The 24,604-nt window shown below is 34.6% G+C and overlaps 1 protein-coding gene across 2 annotated transcripts in view; it reads right to left on the bottom strand.

The window, feature by feature from the left end:
- Window positions 1–24,604, bottom strand: part of Scr (Sex combs reduced) — a 201,226-nt gene that overhangs the window by 148,695 nt on the left and 27,927 nt on the right. The window contains exon 2 of one of the 2 annotated variants that reach the window (XM_067119833.1): window positions 7,818–7,841. The exons of the other annotated variant lie outside the window; for it this stretch is intronic. Within the exon in view, the coding sequence (XP_066975934.1) occupies window positions 7,818–7,841 (24 nt within the window). The remainder of the gene's footprint in view (window positions 1–7,817; window positions 7,842–24,604) is intronic. 2 annotated transcript variants of the gene reach the window in all.

Here is a 24,604-nt window from a genome sequence, read left to right as displayed (position 1 = left end):
CTCTCCTCCAAAGGATGTTCGTTCATTCCTCTCCTCCTCCTCCTTCTCCTCCTCCTCCTTCTCCTCCTCCTCCTCCTCCTCCTCCTCCTCCTCCTCCTCCTCCTCCTCTTCCTCCTCCTCTTCTTCTTCTTCTTCTTCTTCTTCTTCTTCTTCTTCTTCTTCTCAAGGGTGGAATAACAGCTCATCCACCAGACATGATTACATGACCAACGGTTTTGAAACGGAGGGAAAGAGTAACATCATTTCCTGTCGCAATTATGCTCCGACGCTCAACGAGAATTATCAAGCAAGAAAATGACCAATGCAGATGATACACATCAACGCAACAGGCAACCGCACTGTCTAATTACGATCAGCTTGCAAAATCGAAATGTCGGCAGGAAAACTAGGGAACAAATTGCATCGTTCCACACTCTAATAGATGTGTAAGTATACTCATACTCCGAAACTTTATAACAATTCATATGTACCCAGGTAGATGTAAAACTAGAAACTGTGTACCTTAGCTTATGCCGGGTATCCCAGTCATAAAATATTTTATGAGTGCAGTCACTTACAACAGAAAGTTTATCAAAATAATGCAAAGCGCTTACAGGTGTAAAACAAACGATAATCAGTACTGAAAAAAATATAAGTCTTTGGGCCAATATCTGGGAAATGCTTATCTGTATAGTGGCAATGAAGAATAAGAGCAATTTATCTCTGGTGATAGAAATTCATTTCTCGCTAAATGTGGTTCGGATTCCACTATAAGCTGTAGGTCCCGTTGCTAGGTAACAATTGGTTCTTAGCCACGTAAAATAAATCTAATCCTTCGGGCCAACCATAGGAGAGCTGTTAATCAGCTCAGTGGTCTGGTTAAACTAAGGTATACTTAACTTTTCGCTCAGAAGAGGTATGCACTAACATTAGCGATTTAACAACAGCGATAAAACATGAAAACGGTAACTGTAGCATTCACTGTATCAAAGCGAAGATCAGAATCATGTAACCATTATTACACCTATTTCAGACACCTGCGAATTACCAGTGGCAGATTCCCATTACATATATACAATATCGTATCCTGACATTACGTTCTGTTTACAGTGTTATTTTACATTTAGCAGTAGAGGAAAATCATTTGCATAAGCAACAAGCTTATTTTCATGCTCAAACCACATAGTGAGCAACAACATAAACAGAGGCGGGCGAAAACACTACCCTGAGGAACCCCAATATGACTTAGAATATTGGTGGGCTACAAACACTACCCTGAGGAACCCCAAGAACTTCAATAGTGGTGGGCCGATAACACTACCCTGAGGAACAACAGCGTTGACTGTTAAATGCTGTAAATAAATCTTTTATTAACATATTAGCTATTTAGGCAAAAGATTTTAGATAGCACAATTTCCTGATTTTATTTTCGCGTTCTTATGCAGCCTTGATGATGTTCTCGCAGTCCAGATCACTTATTAAACTATAAAGCTTGCCGGGAGTGAAAATCTTACAAGTTACATTTACGAATCTATCAATTTTCTTGAATTCTAAAGCCCCTTCTTTCTATAAAGTTATAAAGCAGAAACCCCCTTCTTTCTATAACGCTATAAAGCAGCAATCTAAAAGAAAAAAAGCACCTCTATAAAGCTAAAGCAGCAATCGCCTCCTAGAGACTGACAACATCACCATAGCCACGCTGAAAACCAATAGTTCATTTTTTAGAAAAAAAAACGAAATGCCATTTAAACGCATAAACTGTAAAGTCCAAAAATAAACAAAATGACAGATATAAATAAACCGTAAATCATTAGATTCAGGTTCAAACATCGTTCGATCTCTCAATTTGAATACCCAAAGCATATTCTCCGCCCCTAAAGCCAATTTAAATATCGATGTATTCACCCATAGCTCAACTCGAATATCGGTTGGGCCTTTCTACAGAGTTAACAAAAAATAAAAAAGAAAAAAAAGGCATTAGTGGGATAGGATAAATGAAATAGAAGGAAATTCATCAGCAAGGCTAACAGAATGCGTTTAATTTTACGCTAAAATAGTTGTTATATTATAGAGCAATTAATACCAGTTTACTTTACAGAGTACTGGGTATAGCGGTTGGAAAAGTAGCACTAAAAGCAGTAGCACTAGAAGTAAGTCAGAGAATCGGAAAAGTAGTGGCAGCATAATAGCAGAGTAATAATGTAGAAAAGCAGCATTATAAGCAGTATTCATAGCAGCCGCCACATTTGAGTAATGCCTAAACAGAATTATTAATATTGCAAGTAACTCCTTTATTCCACTACTAAGTTACAGTGGGTCTTATTGTTTTTTTTAAATCCCCACAACGTGAATGTGATTGTTGTATCAAATGAAACAAATTCATGTTGTGGGGATTTGAAAAAAAATAATAGTAGTAAATATCTTAAATTGCTATGATGGAAAGCTATCACTTCTGTTTGTTGTATCAAATGAAACAAATTCATGTTGTGAGAATTAAAAAAAAAAACTATTGTAGGAAACATCTTAAATTGCTATGATGGAAAGCTATCACTTCTGATTGTTGTATCAAATGAAACAAATTGAGGTTGTGGGAATTTGAAAAAAAAAAAATAATAGTAGTAAACATCTTAAATTTGCTATGATGGAAAGCTATCACTAAACAGGTAAATAACCAATCGAACAAGCCGATGTTTTCAATCGCATACAAAAAAATTAAAATAAAAAAAAACAGCCAAAAAACACTGACTAAAACCTCGATAGCAGGAGTTAAACAGAAATGGAAGTCACGCGCCCGGAGCGATGCGGAACGCTAGAACGCTATATATACCGTAACCTATTGAACTAACCCCCCTCCCACCTCGCCCTTTCCCCCCAAAAGTCTATCACAGCCACCCCCCGTCATCTTTTCTTAGAGACCCCAACACGATTCTTGGAAGGAACCTCTGATTATGCAGCGTTGCTCTCCTGGTAATTAAGAATGGAGACGCATGGAGGGGTTCAGAAAGTAGGGGTGGTGAAGGAGAGGGGTTTAGTAAGGGGTAGAGAGGGGTTTAGTAAGGGGTAGAGAGGGGTTCAGGAATGGGAGGAGAGGAGGAGAGGAAAGGAAGGAGAAGGGTTCAGGAAGGGGGGGAGGGAAACGGGTTCAGGAAGTGGAAAAGGAGAGGAGAGGGGTTCAAGAAGGGGTAGAGAGGGGTTCAGGAATGGGTAGAGTTAAAATAAGTTAAGTATACCTTAGTTTTACCAGACCACTGAGCTGATTAACAGCTCTCCTAGGGCTGGGCCTGAAGGATTAGACTTATTTTTACGTGGCTAAGAACCAATTGGTTACTTAGCAACGGACCTACAATATTGTGGAATCCGAACCACATTATAGCGAGGAATGAATTTCTATCACCAGAAATAAATTCCTCTAACTCTTCATCAGCCGGCCGGGGGAATTGAACTCCGGCCCATCGAGTGACAGTCCGCAGCTCTACCAGCTAACCCAACGGAGAGCTGGAATGGGTAGAGAGCAGCAGTTCAGGAAGGGGTAGAGAGGGGTTCAGGAATGGGAGGAGAGGAGTTCAGGAATGGGGAGAGAGCAGTTCAGGAAGGGTGAGAGAGGGGTTCAGGAAGGGGAGAGGGGTTCAGGAATGGAAGAAGGGGGAGAAAGGGGTTCAGGAAGGAAGGAGAAGAGTTCAGGAAGGGGAGGAGGGAGAGGGGTTCAGGAAGTGGAGAAGGGGAGGAGAGGGGTTCAGGAAGGGGAGGAGAGGGGTTAAGGAAGGGATAGAGAGGGGTTCAGGAATAGGTAGAGAGCAGTTCAAAAGGGGTAGAGAGGGGTTCAGGAAGGGGAGGGGGGTTCAGGAATAGAAGAAGGGGAAGAAAGGGGTTCAGGAAGGGAAGGAGAAGGGTTCAAGAAGGGGAGGAGGGAGAGGGGTTCAGGAAGGGGAGGAGAGGGGTTCAGGAAGGGGTAGAGAGGGGTTCAGGAAGGGGAGAGGGGTTCAGGAATGGGAGAAGGGGAAGAAAGTGGTTCAGGAAGGAAAGGAGAAGGGTTCAGGAAGGGGAGGAGGGAAAGGGGTTCAGGAAGTGTAGAAGGGGAGGAGAGGGGTCCAGGAAGGGGAGAACAGGGGTTCAGGAAGGGATAGAAAGGGGTTCAGGAAGGGGAGAAGTGGGGGTTCAGGAAGGGATAGAGAGGGGTTCAGGAAGGGGAGAAGTGGGGGTTCAGGAAAGGGATAGAAGGGTTCAGGAAGGGAGAAGTGGGGGGTTCAGGAAGGGATAGAGGGGGGTTCAGGAAGGAGAAGTGGGGGTTCAGGAAGGGGAGAAGTGGGGGTTCAGGGAAGGGATAGAGAGGGGTTCAGGAAGGGGGAGAGGTTCAGGAAGGGAGGAGAGGGGTTCAGGAAGAGAAAGTGGGGTTCAGGGAAGAGGTAGAGAGGGGTTCAGGAAGGGGTAGAGAGGGGTTCAGGAAGGGGCGGAGAGGGGTTCAAGGAAGAGAAGGGTTCAGGAAGGGGTAGAGAGGGGTTCAGGAAAAGGGGGGGGATGAAGGGGGGAGAAGGATAAAAGACCCAAAGCAACACAGAAGGAATTAAAACTGAGGAGTGAGAGATGGAAAGCTAAGGCAAGGAAATGAATATGGAAGAAAGGAAAACAAGACTAAAAAAAAGTCCTTTGCGTGACTTCTATTTCTTTTTTATTTCTTTGGTTAACAATCGAACCGCTGTGTGCATCTCTCTCTCTCTCTCTCTCTCTCTCTCTCTCTCTCTCTCTCTCTCTCTCTCTCTCTCTCTCTCTCTCTCACACACACTCTCTCTCTCTCTCTCTATACGAAATGTGATTGATAAAGTCCTCTGTGTGATTTCCATTTAATTTTTATAAACATGATAAACAGTCGAAACGATGAGTTCATTTCTATTAGCTGATAATATGACAAATGATTTTATGTCAGGGCGATTATCTCTCTCTCTCTCTCTCTCTCTCTCTCTCTCTCTCTTTAAGAAATTAAACTGAAGAAGTTTTTTGCGTGACTTCTATCTGTTTTTTTTTAGACAAACAGCCGGACCGATGTGCAAATTTCTATTGGTTTGTAATACGACAATGGTTTAACATCACTGCTCTCTCTCTCTCTCTCTCTCTCACTAAGAACTTAGACTGATAAAGTTCTTTGCGTGACTTCTATTAATTTCTGAAGAAGTTGAACCAATATGTAAATTTCTATTAGTTCATAATAAACAATAGTTCTCTCTCTCTCTCTCTCTCTCTCTCTCTCTCTCTCTCTCTCTCTCTCTCTCTCTCTCTCTCTAAGACCACCATCGCATTTCGAGGCAATTGTAGGCAAATTTCGACGAATTAGGCAGAGCAACATTTTTTCCCTTTTTTTTCTGTTCTTCTTCTCAACACTTTTTTTTGTTCCTCTTCTTAACACTTGGCCATTGTAATAGAGACCTCTATTGTCGCGAGAGGCCCGGAGACGTTCATTCCCTCTTAAGGAACACCAAACACCAAAATAGCCACAGGTTACTTCTCAAGGGTTACTTGGCCAGCGTGATTTGCAATTTCCAGACATTCCTGGGGAAGACTGGACGATTTTCGACATACTCACACACAGGCGTGAAATTCAATTAGTAACTTCCCTTTTTAGTTTTCAGTGGAAGAGAACTATTGTGATGGCTTTGTCTGTCCGTCCGTACTTTTTCTGTCCGCCTTCGATTCTTAAAAACTACTAAGGCTAGAGGGCTGTAAATTGCTATGTCGATCATCCACCCTCCAGTCATCAAACATACCAAATTCCAGCCCTCTAGCCTTAGTAGTTTTTATTTGATTTAAGGTTAAATTTAGCCTTAATCGTACTTCTGGCACCGCTAGAGGTACCAACAACACAGGCCACCACCGGACCGTGGCTGGGTTTCATGGGCCGCTGCTAAGAGCTTCATGGGCCGTGGCTGAAATTCCATACAGCACTATACGCTGTACAGAAAACTCGATTGCGCCGAAGAAACTTCAGCGCATTTATTACTTGTTTTGTCTTGTAGGCGAACAGGAGAAGAGTGATTGCAAGATAATATGAACATTTTTTTGTAAAGGACTATGTTTCCAAGACCCCTATCGATCCAAAGATTAACAGAGCAGGAACATGCAGATAAGAGGAAATGAATACATAAATATATAACTAAATAAACAAATAAATGATAAACTAAACAAATAAATAAGTAAAAAAGAAACGATGACTAACAAAAGCAAAATATTACAAAAGCAAAATATTGTGAAGACAAGAATGGATGAAGGAAAATAAATAGAATACATTATTTTTACATAATGCAAGCACTATCTACATGATTATGAGGGGGGAAATTTGAATCTGAGAGAGAGAGAGAGAGAGAGAGAGAGAGAGAGAGAGAGAGAGAGAGAGAGGAGAGACTAGATTTAGCGGGGAAGCAATGCGATATTAGCGAATTACGTTTTTCCTTTGTTACGTTCACTTACATAATCAACTGGTTTGAATATACTGTAAACGTTAACCCGTGTATATCTGCTTAGACAATAATAATAAATATATTGGACATAAACACATACACATACACTTAGGGAACATATATATAAAAAAACGAAACACAAAAACTCGTTTCCGAAAAAAAAGATAAACAAAATGTCAGCAAAAAATATAAATTTGACGAACCCTAGTCCTCAAAGATATTTTTCCATTTATCATAGTACACTTGTTTAACAGTAAGTTCAAAAGCAGTGCCTTTAGCTTTTTTTTTTTAAAGTAGCAAACTATAATTACTGATTTAACAGTACCCCAAAAGTGCCCATCTGAACCTGTGAAAAATAACGATTATTTTTTCAGCTACAGCTGATGCAAAATTGTAAGTGCCCGGGTATATATAATAATGATAAAATAATTGCCCCTGAATATAAGGTTGAAATTAATTTTTGCAATTATCAGTGGTGATATTAATAACATTTTAACCTGGAAGACTGCCACGCTGGAACTACAAAGCAAGCATGTGGCAGCATGAAGCAAAACCAGTCTTAATTATAACTGCTAGGAATGGAATCATGAACTATCATTTTCATCACCCAGATGGAGGCCCTCTCTAAAGTGAATTTCATTAAATAATTTTCCGCAACGCAAGAGCTTCTTTTTACAGAGAGTACGTTGCTATTTTTATTTCAAATCTCTTCTCCTATCAGGTATAACTCTTATCCATTATCACTCTTCTCCTATCACTTATCTGTTATCTCTGTTACCACCATTTTCATGTCACAACAAGACTATATCGTGCAATGGAAGTCCACGAATGTTCAGTCACATCTCACTATCTCATCCTTTCTCATCAGTTCCACATGAAAGCAAGGGGTTCAGTGCTCGTCTTTTCACCAAGTGTCACTGTCATCTTCAACCTCGGAATCGCAGCGGCGAGAATTAAGCAGTCAGCAGAGAGTGACCACCGAGACAGACGATATAATTAATGATTACAGCAACGGTCATCAAACATGCAATGATTATTCTGCCCTCAATCGTAAATCTGACTGCACACAAGAATGACAACTCCCCAACAACAATCACTACCAAGCACAGAGTAGAGGAAAGAGAGAGAGAGAGAGAGAGAGAGAGAGAGAGAGAGAGAGAGAGAGAGAGAGAGAGAGAGAGAAAGGAACGGAAGTCCAAAGACATCCTGAAGGGACCAAAAGACCAACAGTGCCACGAGAAGAGAGGGCGGTTCAAAACGCCCTTTCCTCGGGGTCTTTTCCAAGGGCAGCTGGTCACGGGTATATAATAAGAAAAAGGTCGAAATGGAGATCAACAAAGGTCAACAAAGGTTCTAAGCAAAACTCTCAGGCACCTGCGTGTGTATACTTACCCTTGGCTGCTTGATCCTTCTGATCTGGTAGTGAGAGAAACCCATATTAGTGATTGTGACACTATCGGGGACACGATAAGCACATCATCCACATTATTAAAAAATGTAAAAAAAAAATGCATGCATATTAGAGCTATTAAAATTATTATTTTTTTTTTTTGGCTAATACGCAAAAATTTCTACTGATTCGTACAGGAAGTCAAAACGCTCACAGACATCATAAAATAAAATATTTGACATTAGCTGGGGATATGAAAGCTTTTCTTTTTTATACAATGAACGAATGGAAAAGTTACAACTAAGACCTAAATGTCTTAAATAACATGCAAAACTCAGTTCACTTCAAAAAAAGTGTTTTTTTTTTCTAAATAAATCCAAAATGCGGACATTTCCAAACTATTTATACTTTTATAAATTTCATGAAAATCCTCCATCTCTAAGGAAAAGAAAATTTTTTCAGTTTTTTTACATTATTATCACAGACCCCATTTTTACATCTGATTTTATCAAACTGGCCAGGAAGGTGCCACATGGTCCCGTGGTTATTTTACCAGAATGATTATGAAAAACATGGTTTCAAGATCACAAGCTCACAAAAATCAGCTATGAATATTTCTCTGGAGATAAAGATTTCAATGAGAATTGTGCTCCATGGCCCCATGGTTACTTAACAAAAATGATTAAAGAAACGCTAGCTTTCAAGGTCACAGGGTCACTAAAAAATCAGATATGAATACTTCTGTAAGTATTAAAATTTCAAAGAGCATTTCAGTAATATCAATTTCCAACCATAATAATATCACCTCATTATATAAGGGCACCTCATCTCCAGTGCCATTTAATAGGTCGTGTAAACACTATTTTCATACATTATTGAAGGAATGGTAATACCAGAAGTGGCGTTCTTCACCCCTGCTCAAAAATAAAAAAAAGAATGTTATGGCTCAACTTGGAACATTTTTCAAAATTCGCAAAATCGTCAAAACTGAAAAGTACCTCAGATGACAAACAACAAATTTTACGGGATCACTAAAGGTTTCAATATTCTCTGGCATTGTGAAAGCATCACTGTTACATTTAAAAATATATCAAGCATTGCTAAGGTAGTTCCCATTTCATAGGATGACTTTGCAGAAATACAAGACAGTAGCTACTGACACACCCATCCTCGACCACTCAATCACTGACGAAACAGACGTAAGAAAAAATTATAAAAGAGTTTCACAGACACTTCATACACCTGTCCAGAACACTCAAAGCGTCAGGACGGTAACATCACTAAGCATGATTATGCTGCGTCCTATCCCATTATCTAGTAGGCACATCTGAACTTCCTTGATGTCGGAAATGAATCCGCTTTCCTGCTAACTATCTACGCCATCCCATCAGCTGATCACTTTCTCTCGTGCTTTGCAACACTCCTGAATTATGCAAGGTCTTAGTAAACTTGCCTCCTCTCATTTTTACTGGACAAAAAATGGTTCAGAACATGACAGTCTATTTTTTCAGCTAAGCTAAATTTTTAGAATTCATTATCATAATTATTAGGAGGTTTCGCCATTACTAGGGTGAAAGTCATTGTTTATGCTCGTACAAATAATATATTCTATTTTTTTTTTAAATAACTTCCTCGTCAGATTTTCATGCAATTTTGTCAGTTGCCTGACCCACAAACAATTCCAACGAAAACTTAAAGTAATTTTACTAGACCTAGATGAAAAATAAAAATTCTAAAGAAAACCCAAATGATATTTTACTAGACCCAGATAATAATTCCAAAGAAAGTCTTAATGTTATTTTACTAGACCCAGACAAAACTTCTGAAGAAAATGGTGTTATTTAACTAGATCCAGATAAAAATTCTGAAGAAAATAGCGTTATTTAACTAGACCCAGATAAAAATTCTGAAGAAAATCCTAATGTTATTTTACCAAACCCAGATAACAATTCTGAGGAAAATCTTAATGTTATTTTACTAGATCCAGATAAAAATTCCAAAGAAAATCCTAATGTTATTTTACTAGACCCAGATAAAAATTCTAAAGAAAATCTTAATGTTATTTTACTAGACCCAGATAAAAATTCCAAAGAAAATCCTAATGTTATTTTACTATACCCAGATAAAAAATTCTAAAGGAAATCTTAATGTTATTTTAATAGACCCAGATAGAAATTCTACTCTCAAATGGTAAAGCTTACTGATATTGACAATTGACAATTAAGATACATAATAATAATAATAATAATATTATTATTATTATTATTATTATTATTATTATTATTATTATTATATAATCCTGGAAATAAAAATTATTGATATCCAGCATCTATTCTTAGATATAACAATTTTGCCAACATTCCAGCGCATGCGTAATGACATATGTCAACACACACTGAGATAATAGTGCAAACACAAGTATAACTGAACTATTAATCCCAAAGACGATCAGCGTAGCAAGTGGACAGAATTCAAAACAGAAAATGCAAAGACAATAAACATGAAAAGACTAGAATTAGAAGCCTTCAGCATTAGTCAGATTTTGGAAACAATATCTCAGCTTGTTAGAACTTATGTGCTTCCTCAAAGTTTTCTTAAAATTTGTAAATCCTGGAGCTACTGTTAATTTCACTGGTTTTTAATTTAGATAAAATAATAAGAGTAATAAGATATTATATATATATATATATATATATATATATATATATATATATATATATATATATATATATATATAAGATTAAAAAATCACAACATTTCATGTATATATGCAATACACCACAAGGTAAATGAGACAATGGGTTTTGTCTTCATATATATGTATATATATATATATATATATATATATATATGTGGTATTGATATTGCGCGCGTACGCGCGCAGCGCCTGTGGTGGATAAGGGGATTGTGAGCCATATGGAACAGATAAGAAATGGACGAAAAATAAGTCCAGTCGCGAAAATAGTTTCTCTCCATTCCAGAATCTTCCTCAGCTCTAAGCTCAGCTGATAGATAAAAAGGAAGAACAAGTGACTTGACGCAATCGTAAAATATGAAAGAGATTCCTCTCGCCGTTCAAATATTCAGCAGTACCTCCCGCCCTCAATACGTGAAGTTATGGCTGCTTTTACAACTCTTGTTATGCTCTGTTGAACTAGAAATTTTATATATATATATATATATATATATATATATATATATATATATAGTATATATATATATATATATATACTGATATAATATATATATATATATATATATATATATATATATATATATATATATATATATGTATATATGCAAGTGTCTGTACTTTATGTATATTTATTTTCTTATCCTAATATTCATGATATCACAAACGATTTGCGGTAGGTAACCTTACATAAATACCATGAAAATACCAGGAAAACAGAATACCGTCTCCCAGCAATAAAAAAAAATAAATAAATAACAAAAGTCAATAAGTAAACAAGAAAAAATAAATTGATACATAAACAATGAAATCCTTTCCCATCTTCTTCTCCTTCTAGTCTTTCTATCTCATCTTCTTCTTCGTCTTCTGTTCCTTCTTCTCCTTTTTATTTTTCATTATCTTCTCCTACTTCTCCTTCTTATTTTTCATTATCTTCTCCTACTTCTCCTTCTTTTGCATCATCTTCTTCTTCTTTTTCTACTCGTTCTTCTTCTTCTCCTTCTGTTCCTTTCTTTTCTTTTTCGTTTTCATCATCATCATCTTCTTTTTCTTCTTCTTCTTTTTCTTCTTCTGTTCCTTCATTTTCTTCTTCTTTTTCATCATCTCCTTCTTCTTCTCCTTCTTTAACATCGTCACCATCTTCTTCTTCTTCTTCTTCTTCTTCTTCTTCTTCTTCTTTTCTTCTTCGTTTTCATCATCATCTTCTTCTTCTTCTTCTTCTTCTTCTTCTTCTTCTTCTTCGTCTTCTTCTTCTTTATCCTCTTCTTCCTTAGTCCAGTAAGTGGGAATCCAAGTCGGTGAGTATTATTTATGAAGGTCCCAGGGTCCGTTGGTGTGTCAGATGACAATTACTTAAACAACGCGGGGTGACAGGGCGAGCTTCAAGTTCTCCGCGTTACGGCATAAGGCCACTCGGGAGAAGGCTACGGATAACACCTACTTCTCTTTCTTCCTCCCTTCGTTCTTTCCTTCCTCTTTGGGGGAAGGGAAAGGGAAGGGAAGGGGACGGGGTAAGAAGGCATTCCCCCCTCCAACTCTCGTTCAGATGCAATGTGGTATTAGAATGTATATCACTGTATAATGACGAATTCCCCTTAATCATTACAATGGGGCATTTGAGAGTATATCACTGTATAATGAAGAATTCCCCAATTCAAATGTAATCATTACAATGGGGTATTTGAAAGTATATCACTGTATAATGACGAAATCCCCTTAATCATTACAATGGGTTATTTGAATTTATTTCACTCTATAATGACGAATTCCCCAATTCAAATGTAATCATTATAATGAGGTACTTGAAAGTATATCACTTATAATGACGAATTCCCCAATTCAGATGTAAGGATTACAATGTGGTTTTAGAATGTACTGTATATCACTGTATAAGGACGAACTCCCCAATTCTGATGTAATCATTGAAATGAGGGTATTTGAAAGCATATCACTGTATAATGACGAATTACCCAATTCAAAAGTAATCATTACAATGGGGTTTTTGAAAGTATATCACTGTATAATGACGAATTCCCCTTAATCATTACAATGGGTTATTTGAATGTATTTCACTCTATAATGACGAATTTCCAAATTCAGCTGTAATCATTATAATGGGGTATTTTAAAGTATATCACTGTATAATGACGAATTCCCCGATTCAGATGTAGTCATTACAATGTGGTATTAGAAAGTATATCACTGTATAATGACGAATTCCCCTTAGTCATTACAATGGAGTATCTGAATGTATATCACTGTATAATGACGAATTCCCCTTAATCATTACAATGGGGTATTGAATGTATATCACTGTATAATGACGAATTCCCCTTAATCATTACAATGGGATATTTGAATGTATTTCACTGTATAATAACGAATTCCCCAAATTCAGATGTAATCATCACAATGGGGTATTTGAAAGCATATCACTGTATAATGACGAATTTCCCAATTCACAGGTAATCATTATTACAATGAGGTATTTGAACTTACATCACTGTATACTGACGAAACGCAATTGCTTGAATAATAATGATTATAAAAGCTTATTGGCTTTTTCTCTGATGATTCAAATCATAACTATGATTTTCATTGACTTTCCAAGTTATTTAATAATGTTATTGAAAGGCTGGGATGCAATCCACATTAAAGGAAGATAAGTATAATTATCGGATTACATAAACAGAGTGAACTTGTCTGAAGAACAAATAAATCATATACTGTATACACACAGACACACACACACACACACACACACACATATATATATATATATATATATATATATATATATATATATATATATATATATATATATATATATATATATATACACACACACACACACATATATATATATATATATATATATATATATATAACATATATATATATATATACATATATGAGTATATATATATATATACATACATATATACACACATATATATATGTATATATATACATATATATATATATATATATATATATATATATATATATATATATATATATATATATATATATATATATATATATATAAAGAATCTACATTGAGTTTATCATTTCCACAGTTTTAAAGACCCTCTTTTCAAGTTAATTACAAAGGCAATAAAAATGAAACAAAATAAAAAAAGCTGACCAATTCTAAGACAGCAAACAAGCAAGTTTCTAAAGAAAAAAAACTTCAAAGATCGAATATTCAAGATATTAAAGAAACATGTGTCGGGGCACTGGATATGTTGCCACGAGAGAGAGAGAGAGAGAGAGAGAGAGAGAGAGAGAGAGAGAGAGAGAGAGAGACAATCCGCAAGGAACTTTACTCATTCAGAAATGGCGAAAAAACTTGTCAAATTAAGTAAAGAAAATATAAGGGCAGCAGTGATTCTTAAACTGATTTTTTAGCAATTGAATCCGAAATCAAATGTTATCTCTGATTATAAATAACTTTATAAATCTATACAAATTCCTGTCAGCAAGGCTAATATACAATGCGCAGTCAGTCTTAAGTGCGGCAAGACCTTGCTCACCGGCAGCTGCAGGAAAACAGCTTTCCTTGCTTGCCTAAAATAACAGCCATCTAGGAACTTGTATTTGCCTAACAGAAGCATTAATGCAGCTGTCATTTCAGCTTTGTATATGAGGCATAGGCATAGATTATTTCACTAGAACCACCTCTAATAATAATAATAATAATAATAATAATAATAATAATAATAATAATAATAATAATAATAATAATAATGATAATAGTTATTATTATAATGATAATAATAATTCAGGGAGTATTACGACCCGTAAGTGATTCATAATTATTTACTAAAGTTCTTTTTAAAATTATACGATGAGGATATGACAGATAAAACAAATATTACAATCGATTTCTTTAGCACACTCTGGAAATGAAAAAGAAAAAAAAATTAATGATGGCAATAAAATTATCACTATCAATTTCCTTATGCATCCACTGGAAACGCACAAACCAATAGCAAATACTTCATAACTTAGATAAATACCCATAAAAGAATCACTAAGTCTAAGAAGTTTATTTGGTTTTTTCCGAAGACTTTTGACAGAAAAAAATCGACGCATTCCCATTCCAAGAACGTCCACGACGATTCCAAAAATATACACTGGAACACCTTCAGATTAAGGATTTTGAAGCAGTATACACCCTGAATAAAAAATATTTTTTCAAATATATTAAATACATTAACCAAGACATTGCAAAGTCCACGACAGATATAATCGACGCGTTCCCATTCCAAGAACGTCCTAGACGATGATTCCAAGAAAAAAAACATATACACTTAATCACCTTTAGCTTGAGAATTTTGAAGCAAACATCCCGAATAAAAAAAAAAAAAGGAAAGTAAAAATCAAGAAAAATAATCAAGCCACAAAAAAAAAATCAAGGCAAACCACCAGGAGAAGAGATTCTCAATGATCCGACAAACACAATGAGAGGTTTCCAATGACTCTCAAGGACATTTGCCTTTTACAAACATTCATTTTTGGCGATGAGGAAAAAAAAAAAAGACAGAGTTGGACTGTACGACTCCAACATTTATCGTAAGATTTTGAGCGTGGAGACCCTAGAGAATACACTCACATACACAAACGCACACAAACACACACACACGTATATATATACATATCTGTAATTTTTAATAACCACAATACCCAGTTAACTTTCCGATTTCTTTTCACAATTTGGCAAACTTGTTGCTATTAAGCCTAGAAGTTAAGGGGAGGCACTGTGTTTATTAAATAAACATGTTCATATATATATATATATACTCTATATATATATATATATATATATATATATATATATATATATATATATATATATAATATTATATATGTATATGTATAGATATGTATATATATATATATATACACACACATACATACACATACATATATACATGCGTATATATATACACACATACAATTATAATATAGTAAAAACCAAGAGAAGCAGCAGGCTCTCAAAAAACCGAATCTATCACTGCCACATCACACCCGAGCACCATTAGAAAAATGCGGGCACAACCTTTCTCGGGAGAGGATATACCCGACCCAAACCCGCGGAGAACCAGATGAAATTAGAAAATGAAAATACTGGCAAGACTTCGTTTTAGGGACGATGGGGAGGGGAGGGGGAGGGAGAGGAGGGGAAGGCTCATGGGGAAGGGTGGGGGGGGGAGAGGGATGGTAAGGGGCGACTGGGTCTGACTCTGACAGATACAAAGCGGCAGGCAAACAGTCATGTATAGACAGACAGTCGGAGAAACTCTCTCTCTCTCTCTCTCTCTCTCTCTCTCTCTCTCTCTCTCTCTCAGGCCGCCAACACTATTCTCCTAATACCACGGCATAAGGAAAAAACTCTCTCTTTCTCTCTCTCTCTCTCTCTCTCTCTCGATAAACATACAGAGATAGATCCATAAGGAAGACACGTACCATGATCTACTGGTTGTGTACAAACATAACATTATGTGCTGCAAATCAATAGGTACCTTGCCTTGATATTTTTACATACACACACACATATAACATATATATATATATATATATATATATATATATATATATATATATATATATATATATATATATATATATATATATATATATATATATATATATATATATATATATATATATATATATATATATATATATATATATATATATATTTTTTCATATGTACATATATATTATATATATAATTTATGTATATGCATATATATACTGCACATATATACATGAACTTCCTTTTTACATTTAAATACCTACCCTAAATATAAAAAAAAAAAAATCAGTAATATTTGTATTCATATACATTCCGATTTTATTACCAACTATTTCCTAGAACGAGAACAATTCTCTTGCAATGAATGAAGAAATAAAGCGCATACACTCACATTCACATCTAATGTATTTATACACACATCCATTTCATTCACAAACTATGTAACATCTAATGTATTTATACACACATACAAGTTCATTTATAAACTCTGTACAGAACTCTGTTTGAAATTTCCTCTCATTCTCTGAATACACACATACTCAGTTCAGTAATGTATAAACACAAATGTATAAGCAATATGTGTGGCACTCAGGGTGAATTCCACTTCCCTTTTTAGCTTATTAGAATCAAAATAATTGTATTCCCTAAAGACGGATAATTTAAATTATTGACGGGGAATTCTCTCTAGAATTCCGCACAACAAACATTCACAAAACTGCTCGGGTTGTTTTTTAAACAATAATATAAAGAATAAGGTAGGGGATGAAACTCTAACGGAGAATCTTTCATAAACAGTTTTGTTGTAGAACGCATGGAGATTACTAGAGAGCATTTACAACAAACAACGGCTTATGAAATTGGTTCCGATTTTGAGACAGACTCGTAACAAAGCCGTATTATTATTATTATTATTATTATTATTATTATTATTATTATTATTATTATTATTATTATTATTATTAAAGTAATAATAATCACAACATTCAACGCTACTGCCCTCAGAGAAGGCCTCCACCCTAATAATAATAATAATAATAATAATAATAATAATAATAATAATAATAATAATAATAATAATAATAATAATGCTAACACTTAACGCTATAACAAGAGTTGGACATCATACCTTAAAACTACTGTCAATGATGGCAAGCGAATTGATAATTTCCTTTCAAATTAATGTACTGTACAATTATCAAGTCTTCAACGAGGTTTCAATTCATGAGTTGATATTGGGCGATAACGAATATTTTTTACCTTGATAAAATGTCCCAAATAACCTTTTAGAGTTCTCATAAATCATTACCTCTTCCTGGAAGTGAAATGTAAAACCGAGACGAATATTTGATATATTTCTGTATTTTATTATTTATGGGAAATGTAAATGATAAGCAATAAAAAAGTAAGTGTATAAAATGAAAAGTGAAGACGTGACGAATTTCTTATATATTTCTGTTTTTTTATGGGAAATATATTATAAATATTAAGCAATAAAATAGAAAAAATATATAAAATGAAATGTAATGACGTGACAAATCTTTAAAATATTTGTGCATTTTTTTCACGAGGAATAAATGTTGTAAATAATAAAAGTGAATGTTTGTAGCATCGGTGATTCATTCAAGAAATTTGTACACTAAAGTATGAGATTATTATTATTATTATTATTATTATTATTATTATTATTATTATTATTATTATTATTATTATTATTATTGGTGTTGTTGTTGTTGTTCTAATAAACAGACACTGATATTTTTCTGGAAATAAAAAAAAAGAAATTCTAAAATCTTTAAATATCATCGGAAAAAAAAATTCTTACATTTTGCAATTTCCAAAATGACATTGAAGTTCAATGGTACACTGACAAAACAAAAGAATCAGGAAAAAATAAAAATAAAAAAAAAAGGCAAGATTAACTACTTTTTCGCGTCGATGTTTAAAAGCTTACGATCCAATAATTCTTCAAGAATTATTACGGACGAATTTTTAAAGGGGAAAAAATTGTTAAAATTTTAGTTTTCTGTAAAACAAAACTATTGTGCCGGCTTGGTCTGTCCTTCCGCACTTTATTCTGCCTCCGATTTTTCTGTCCGCACTTTTCTGTCCGCCCTCAGATCTTCAAAACTACTGAGGCTAGAGGGCTGCAAATTGGTATGCTGATCATCCACCCTCCAACCATCAAACATACCAAATTGCAGCCCTCTAGCCTCAGTAGTTTTTATTTTATTTAAGGTTAAAGTTAGGCATGATCGTGGTTCTGGCAACAATATAGAACAGGCCACCACCAGGCCATGGTTAAAAGTTCCATGGGCGCTGTTCGCCAGCATTATACCGAGACCACCGAAAAGATAAGATCTATTTTTCGGTGGCCTTGATTATACGCTGTAGCGGCTGTACAGAAAACTCGATTGCGACGAAGAATTTCAGAGCATTTTATTTGTTTCCCGTTTTAAACCATTGATATAACATGAACCATTCACAAGAAATTCCTCTCGAGCTAAAACAAACATAATCTGCATATACGGATAAACAGATTTAGTTTAAGCGGACGAAAAACTGTTATTCACATTTCATAAAATGAATTTTGATATAAGAGAAATGTTTATCCATGAATTACTATAGGATAAAAAATAAAGTCTCTAATTGAGAAGCAAAAGTAACTTCTCTAACGAATTTCTAGAATGGCACACATATACACAGGAAATACTTGTATGTGAGTATATATATGTATGTATGCATATACATATATATATGTATATATAATATCTATATATAAAATATATATATATACTGTAAATATATATATATATATATATATATATATATATATATATATATATATATATATATATATACATATACATACATACGTGAGCGTGCGTGTCAGTTTGGTAGACACAAACAAGCCGATGACACCACGCACCATTTTGCCCGAAAGGAATAAATGTGGTTCAAATTCATATACTACAGGACTACTGTATACTAAACTAAAATTTTTTAAATGCAGTTTTTTTTTTTCAGAAGGAAAATAAAAAAATATCAAATGCCGTAAAATATTCTTCTTATTTCCGAAACTGATATGCATCAACGCCCACAGAACTAAACCACTAGGCAGCCCCTAAACAAATTTTTGGAAAGTAATTGATTATATAAATTCTCTGTTATTTAAAAGCTGGTTGTTCAAGTTCACAGCCATTTAGCTTGGCCCATACGAATGCTTGCTTATCGTCAATAATAATTTTGCAGCATCAGTTATTCACTGTATAACCAAAACATGTAGCGTGCTGAATGTACATGCACTCTGAATAAATTGAAAGATTGCTAGTGTACAATTTTGTTTTCCTTCATTCTTTTCACTGGTATACAAAGTATCATAATACAGTAAAATACTGTTTTTCACACTGACATACAATCTTATACAGTAATGTACGATGGCGGGTCTCAGTTATTCACTGTGTAACCATATATTAAAACATGTGGCTTCTGAATGTACATATACACAGAATAAATTGAAAAATTGCTTGTGTCGATTTTTTTTCCTCATTTCTTTTCACTGTAATAGAAAGTATCAGAATACAATAAAATGCTATTTTTCACAATGACATACAATTTTATACCGTAATGTATATGATGGCGGGTCCCTTAAACGGAGATATTATAACGTCAAAATAACAAGATAAATGTATTTGAAAATCTGATAGAAAACCATATATGCAATAAAACACTCCGATCTCAAATCGCGTGACAAGCATTAAAATATAAACAGTCCATCATGTAAGAGACATATAAACCAAGCAACGTCAAAATAACAAGATAATATATGTATTCGAAAAACCGATGAAAAGCCATATGTGTAACAAAACATTCTAATCTCAAATCGCGTGACAAGCATTAAAAAATAAACACTTTCCATCATGTAAGAGACATATAAACAAACCGATAAAAAAAATCGATACACTTATTGCTGTTTTTATCTTTAATTTCTTTCAGTGCTTTCTTTTCGACACTAACCAACTTGAGATGTGCTTGAAAGCAGTGCTGTGATTGCTAACGGCAGCAGTGTTGTAATTGCTAACGGAAGCAGTGCTGTAATTGCTAACGGAAGCAATGCTGTAATTGCTAACAATAGCAGCAGTGCTAGGATTGCTGACAACACCAGAAGTATTATAACTACTAACAAGAGCATCTGTGCTATACCTGCTAACAAAAGCAGCAGTTCTGTTAGTACTAACAACAGCTGCAGTGCAATATTTACTAACAATAGCAGCAGTGTTAACAACAGCAGCAGTGCTATCATTGCTAACAATAGCAGCAGTGCTATAATTGCTAACAACAATAGCAGCGCTGTTACTGCATATAGGAAAATAAGAGAAGAAAAGGACAATAATATGTTTATCGCCTCGGTACATACCTTTTATAGTGTACAGTTTCATAAATCCTTAGTTATTTATTGTAGCATTACAAATATCAACAAAATTCCCATTACTTCCCAACAGAACATCTGCAGTTTCAAACTGGATAGCACAGCAGGCTATTCTTACTCTAAGATATATACTGTAATATCTTCAAACACAGTAATATAAGTGATATGAAAAACACTGTTCTCATCGCATAAAAAAATAAAGTTTGTTTTAATATAAAATATAAATATTCCCAATACAATTTACACCCACTGCCATCACAGCTATCCAGTCAATTTCGTCATTGCTCCTCATATCACAGAGACGTCTAATTCTAATCTAAGAACAAGCTAGACGGGAAAATAAAAGGGCCGTATTATATTTCCATGATGGTCCCATGCAAACAGCATCATATATTCCTCAGACAACCCTCTGGTACCCCCTGGGGGGCGGAGGAAGAAGAGGGGGGGGAACGGGACATGGGGGTAGGCCACCATCCAAAGCAACACTGATGACGATGGGGGTTGCACATTGCAACTTCAGCGTAAATAAAGAAAACAAAAGTCGTCAAATGTCATAAAAATTCGTCAAATTCATCAAAAGTCGTCATCTCGCCGTCATATGCGAATAGGGAGGACGGCCGATGATCGTCGGATATTGAAGAATTCCTTGCAATCGCTTATGACCGGTGCTAAGCAATGAATTTACTGTTGCTGACTTATAATACGTTTGCTTTTGCATGCGTCTGCACAAGCAAGGACCCCAATAGTCGTCTGCTTGATCAAGAAGTTGTTTTTCCTGTGCCGAGCACAATGGGCAGAATTTTCAGAAGTTTTTACTAGCGTTCAGATGGGTTCAATAATGTTCACATGGGTTTACTAATGTTCAAATGGATTCACTATTGTTCAGATGTGTTCACTAATGTGTTAGCTGGGTTCAATAATGTTCAGATGGGTTCACTAATGTTCACAAAGGTTTACTAATGTTCAGATGGGTTCTCTAATGTTCACAAAGGTTCACTAATGTTCAGATGAGTTCACTAATGTTCACAAAGGTTTATTAATGATCAGATGGGTTCACCAATGTTCACAAAGCTTTACTAGTGATCAGATGGGTTCACTAATGTTCACATAGGTTTACAAATGTTCATATAAATTCAATATTGTTCGGATGAGTTTACTAATGTTCAGATGGGTTCACTAATGCTCAGATGGGTTACCTTGTGCTGTTATTATTATTATTATTATTATTATTATTATTATTATTATTGTTGTGTGTTATTATCATTATTAAGAAGAAGATGACCTATTCATGCGGAACAGGCCAACAGAGACCACTAACTGGAAGTTGAGGCTAGAGGGCTGCAATTTGGTATGTTTGGTGATTGGAGGGTGGGTGATCAACATGCCAATTTGCAGCCCTCTAGCCTTAGTAGTTCTGGAAGTTCAAGCTTCCAAAAGAACATGGCACACACTTGAAAGAAGTAACAGAAGGATTCACTGTAATTCGGTTACAGGAAGGTAGGGCCCCCAAAATGCCTGTTTGCCGTTTCTCGAACTCGCCGAATGAAAGGGGGTTCTTGAAGACAGACAGTGACAAAAGGTGTCTGGTAAACAGTTTGTGTTTCGGAGGTCACCATGACATACAAAGCTCCCTGTGCCATAAGCTATTGACAATGTGGCTTCTTCCCTACTGTTGTTTCATAGAATATGAAAGAATGCGTCTCTCTGTACATAATTTTGCAATATTTGAAACTAGATTTTCGGGAAGGCGGCAATTTGTAAAATAAAAAAAAAAACATATAGATGTGGCTTCTTCCCTACTGTTGTTTCATAGAATATGATAGAATGCGTCTCTTTGTACATGATTTTGCAACATTCTAAACTAGATTTTCGGGAAAGTGGCTATTTTGTAAAAAAAAAAAAAAAAAAAAAAACATAAAACGCATTCAAAATGGCTTCTTCCCTACTGCTGTGTCATAGAATATGACAGAATGCGTCTCTCTGTACAGAATTTTGCAATATTTTAAACTAGATTTTCGGGAGGGGGGCAATTTTGTAAAATAAAAAAAAACATACAGATGCAAAATCAATAAAAAAGCATTCAAAATGTGCTTCTTTCCGCTGTTGCTTGATAGGGTCTAACAAACTGCGTCTCTCTGCACGTAATTTGCAATATATTAAACTAGGTTCATGGAAAAGTCGCCATTTTGTAAAATAAAAAAAAATATATTTACAGATACAAAATCATTTAAAACCACGGGATATGCTTTGCTATTTGGGTACCTTATAAATCAAGTAACTAACTCGAGTCTTTCTCGAGTCTACACAAGCAGATTTGGAAAGAATTCTGTTCTTTTTTCTTCTGAAGCGGCCATATTGTTTTTCCAGGGGACACTAATTCCACCAAAACAACACATGGGAAATGAAGTGTCCTAAGACTCTCGGGCATGATAAAAATGTGTAATAAGAATGTGAAACGTAATAAAATATATAAAACAGTTTTGTTTAAATAGTCTTTTCGTTATTTATACATGAAAGTGTTGAGCATCTAAGATTTAGTAATATAATACACACACACACACACACAGACACACACACATGTGTATATATATATATATATATATATATATATATATATATATATATATATATATATATATATATATATATATATATATCTATATATATATATCTATATCAATCTATATATGTATATATATATATATATATATATATATATATATATATATATATATATATATATATATACAAATACTAATAATAATAATAATATTTCGAAATTGTGCGCTACTAATATCTCCATGCTTCTGGGCGCTCTCTTTGAAATGTTTCCTAATTAATCCAGACGATTAACTGAAAAACATATTTCCTAATAGTTGTGTCTTGTCTATTCCTTAAGCTATAGCTAACCTTGTACCTTGTTGAGGTTTCAGCGACTTTCCACTGAGAGTTTCGCACTACAGTCGTCGTTGCCGATTTGTATGCTACAAGAATTCAATATTCTTCGTGGGTTTTTGTATATTTTCATATCTTTTAGTACGCTTTAAAAAATCATCTCTTTAAATAATTTTCTGTTTTCGTAAATTTTCATCATATATAACAGTGAAGGACATTACCTGAACAGAGGGTAAAGTAAAAATCTCACCGGTACACAAATTCAGAAAATTCATTGTCATTTGTAGATATATATAATCCCTTCGCATGAAATGCAGCTTTGCCATTGCAAACTTTGACTACCAGTCAGGTTTGAGCAAATGAGTTTAAAAATAATTTTTTCCTCTGAATTCATTTGCTCATATGCCATCACCATTATTAAAGGTATATTCAGATGTATCTTCACCTCTGAATTCATCTGCTCATATGAATTCAGAGGAGAAAAATATATCTGAATATATCTTTAACAATGGTAATGGCATATGAGCAGATGAATTCAGAGAAGATATATCTGAATATATATCTTTAACAATTGTTAGACATATTCAGATATATTTTTTCCCTCTGAATTCAGCATTTTTCCCTCTGAATTCATCTGATCATATGCCATTACCATTGTTAAAGATATATTCAGATATATTCTTTCCTCTGAATTAAATATTTTTTCCTCTGAATTCAATATTTTTTCCTCTGAATTCATCTGATCACATGCCATTACCATTATTAAAGAGATATTCAGATATATTTTTTTCCTCTGAATTCAATATTTTTTCCTCTGAATTCATCTGCTCATATGTCATTACCATTAGTAAACATATATTCAGATATATTTTTTCCTCTGAATTCATCTGCTCATATGTCATTACTATTGTTATACATATATTCAGATATATTTTTTCCCTCTGAATTCATCTGCTCAAATGCCATCACTATTGTTAAAGATATATTCAGCAAACTCCATACACATTAATTCAGGAAAATGGAAAGGAAGAAATTGAATGGTAACGAAAATTTACGTAAAAATTCATCTGTTCATATGCTATTGCCATCGTTAAAGATATATTCAGCAAACTACATACGTATATTATTTCAGAAAAATGGAAATTAGATGGTAAGGAAAATGTACGTAAAAATTCCTTGTGATCGACACTGAGAAACTGCAGTGACATCAAGACAGTTCTGTATATCTTAA

The sequence above is a fragment of the Macrobrachium rosenbergii genome, chromosome 17 (assembly GCF_040412425.1).
Source record: "Macrobrachium rosenbergii isolate ZJJX-2024 chromosome 17, ASM4041242v1, whole genome shotgun sequence".
NCBI classification, from domain to species: domain Eukaryota; kingdom Metazoa; phylum Arthropoda; class Malacostraca; order Decapoda; family Palaemonidae; genus Macrobrachium; species Macrobrachium rosenbergii.
This window is presented reverse-complemented; position numbering and strand designations above follow the sequence as displayed.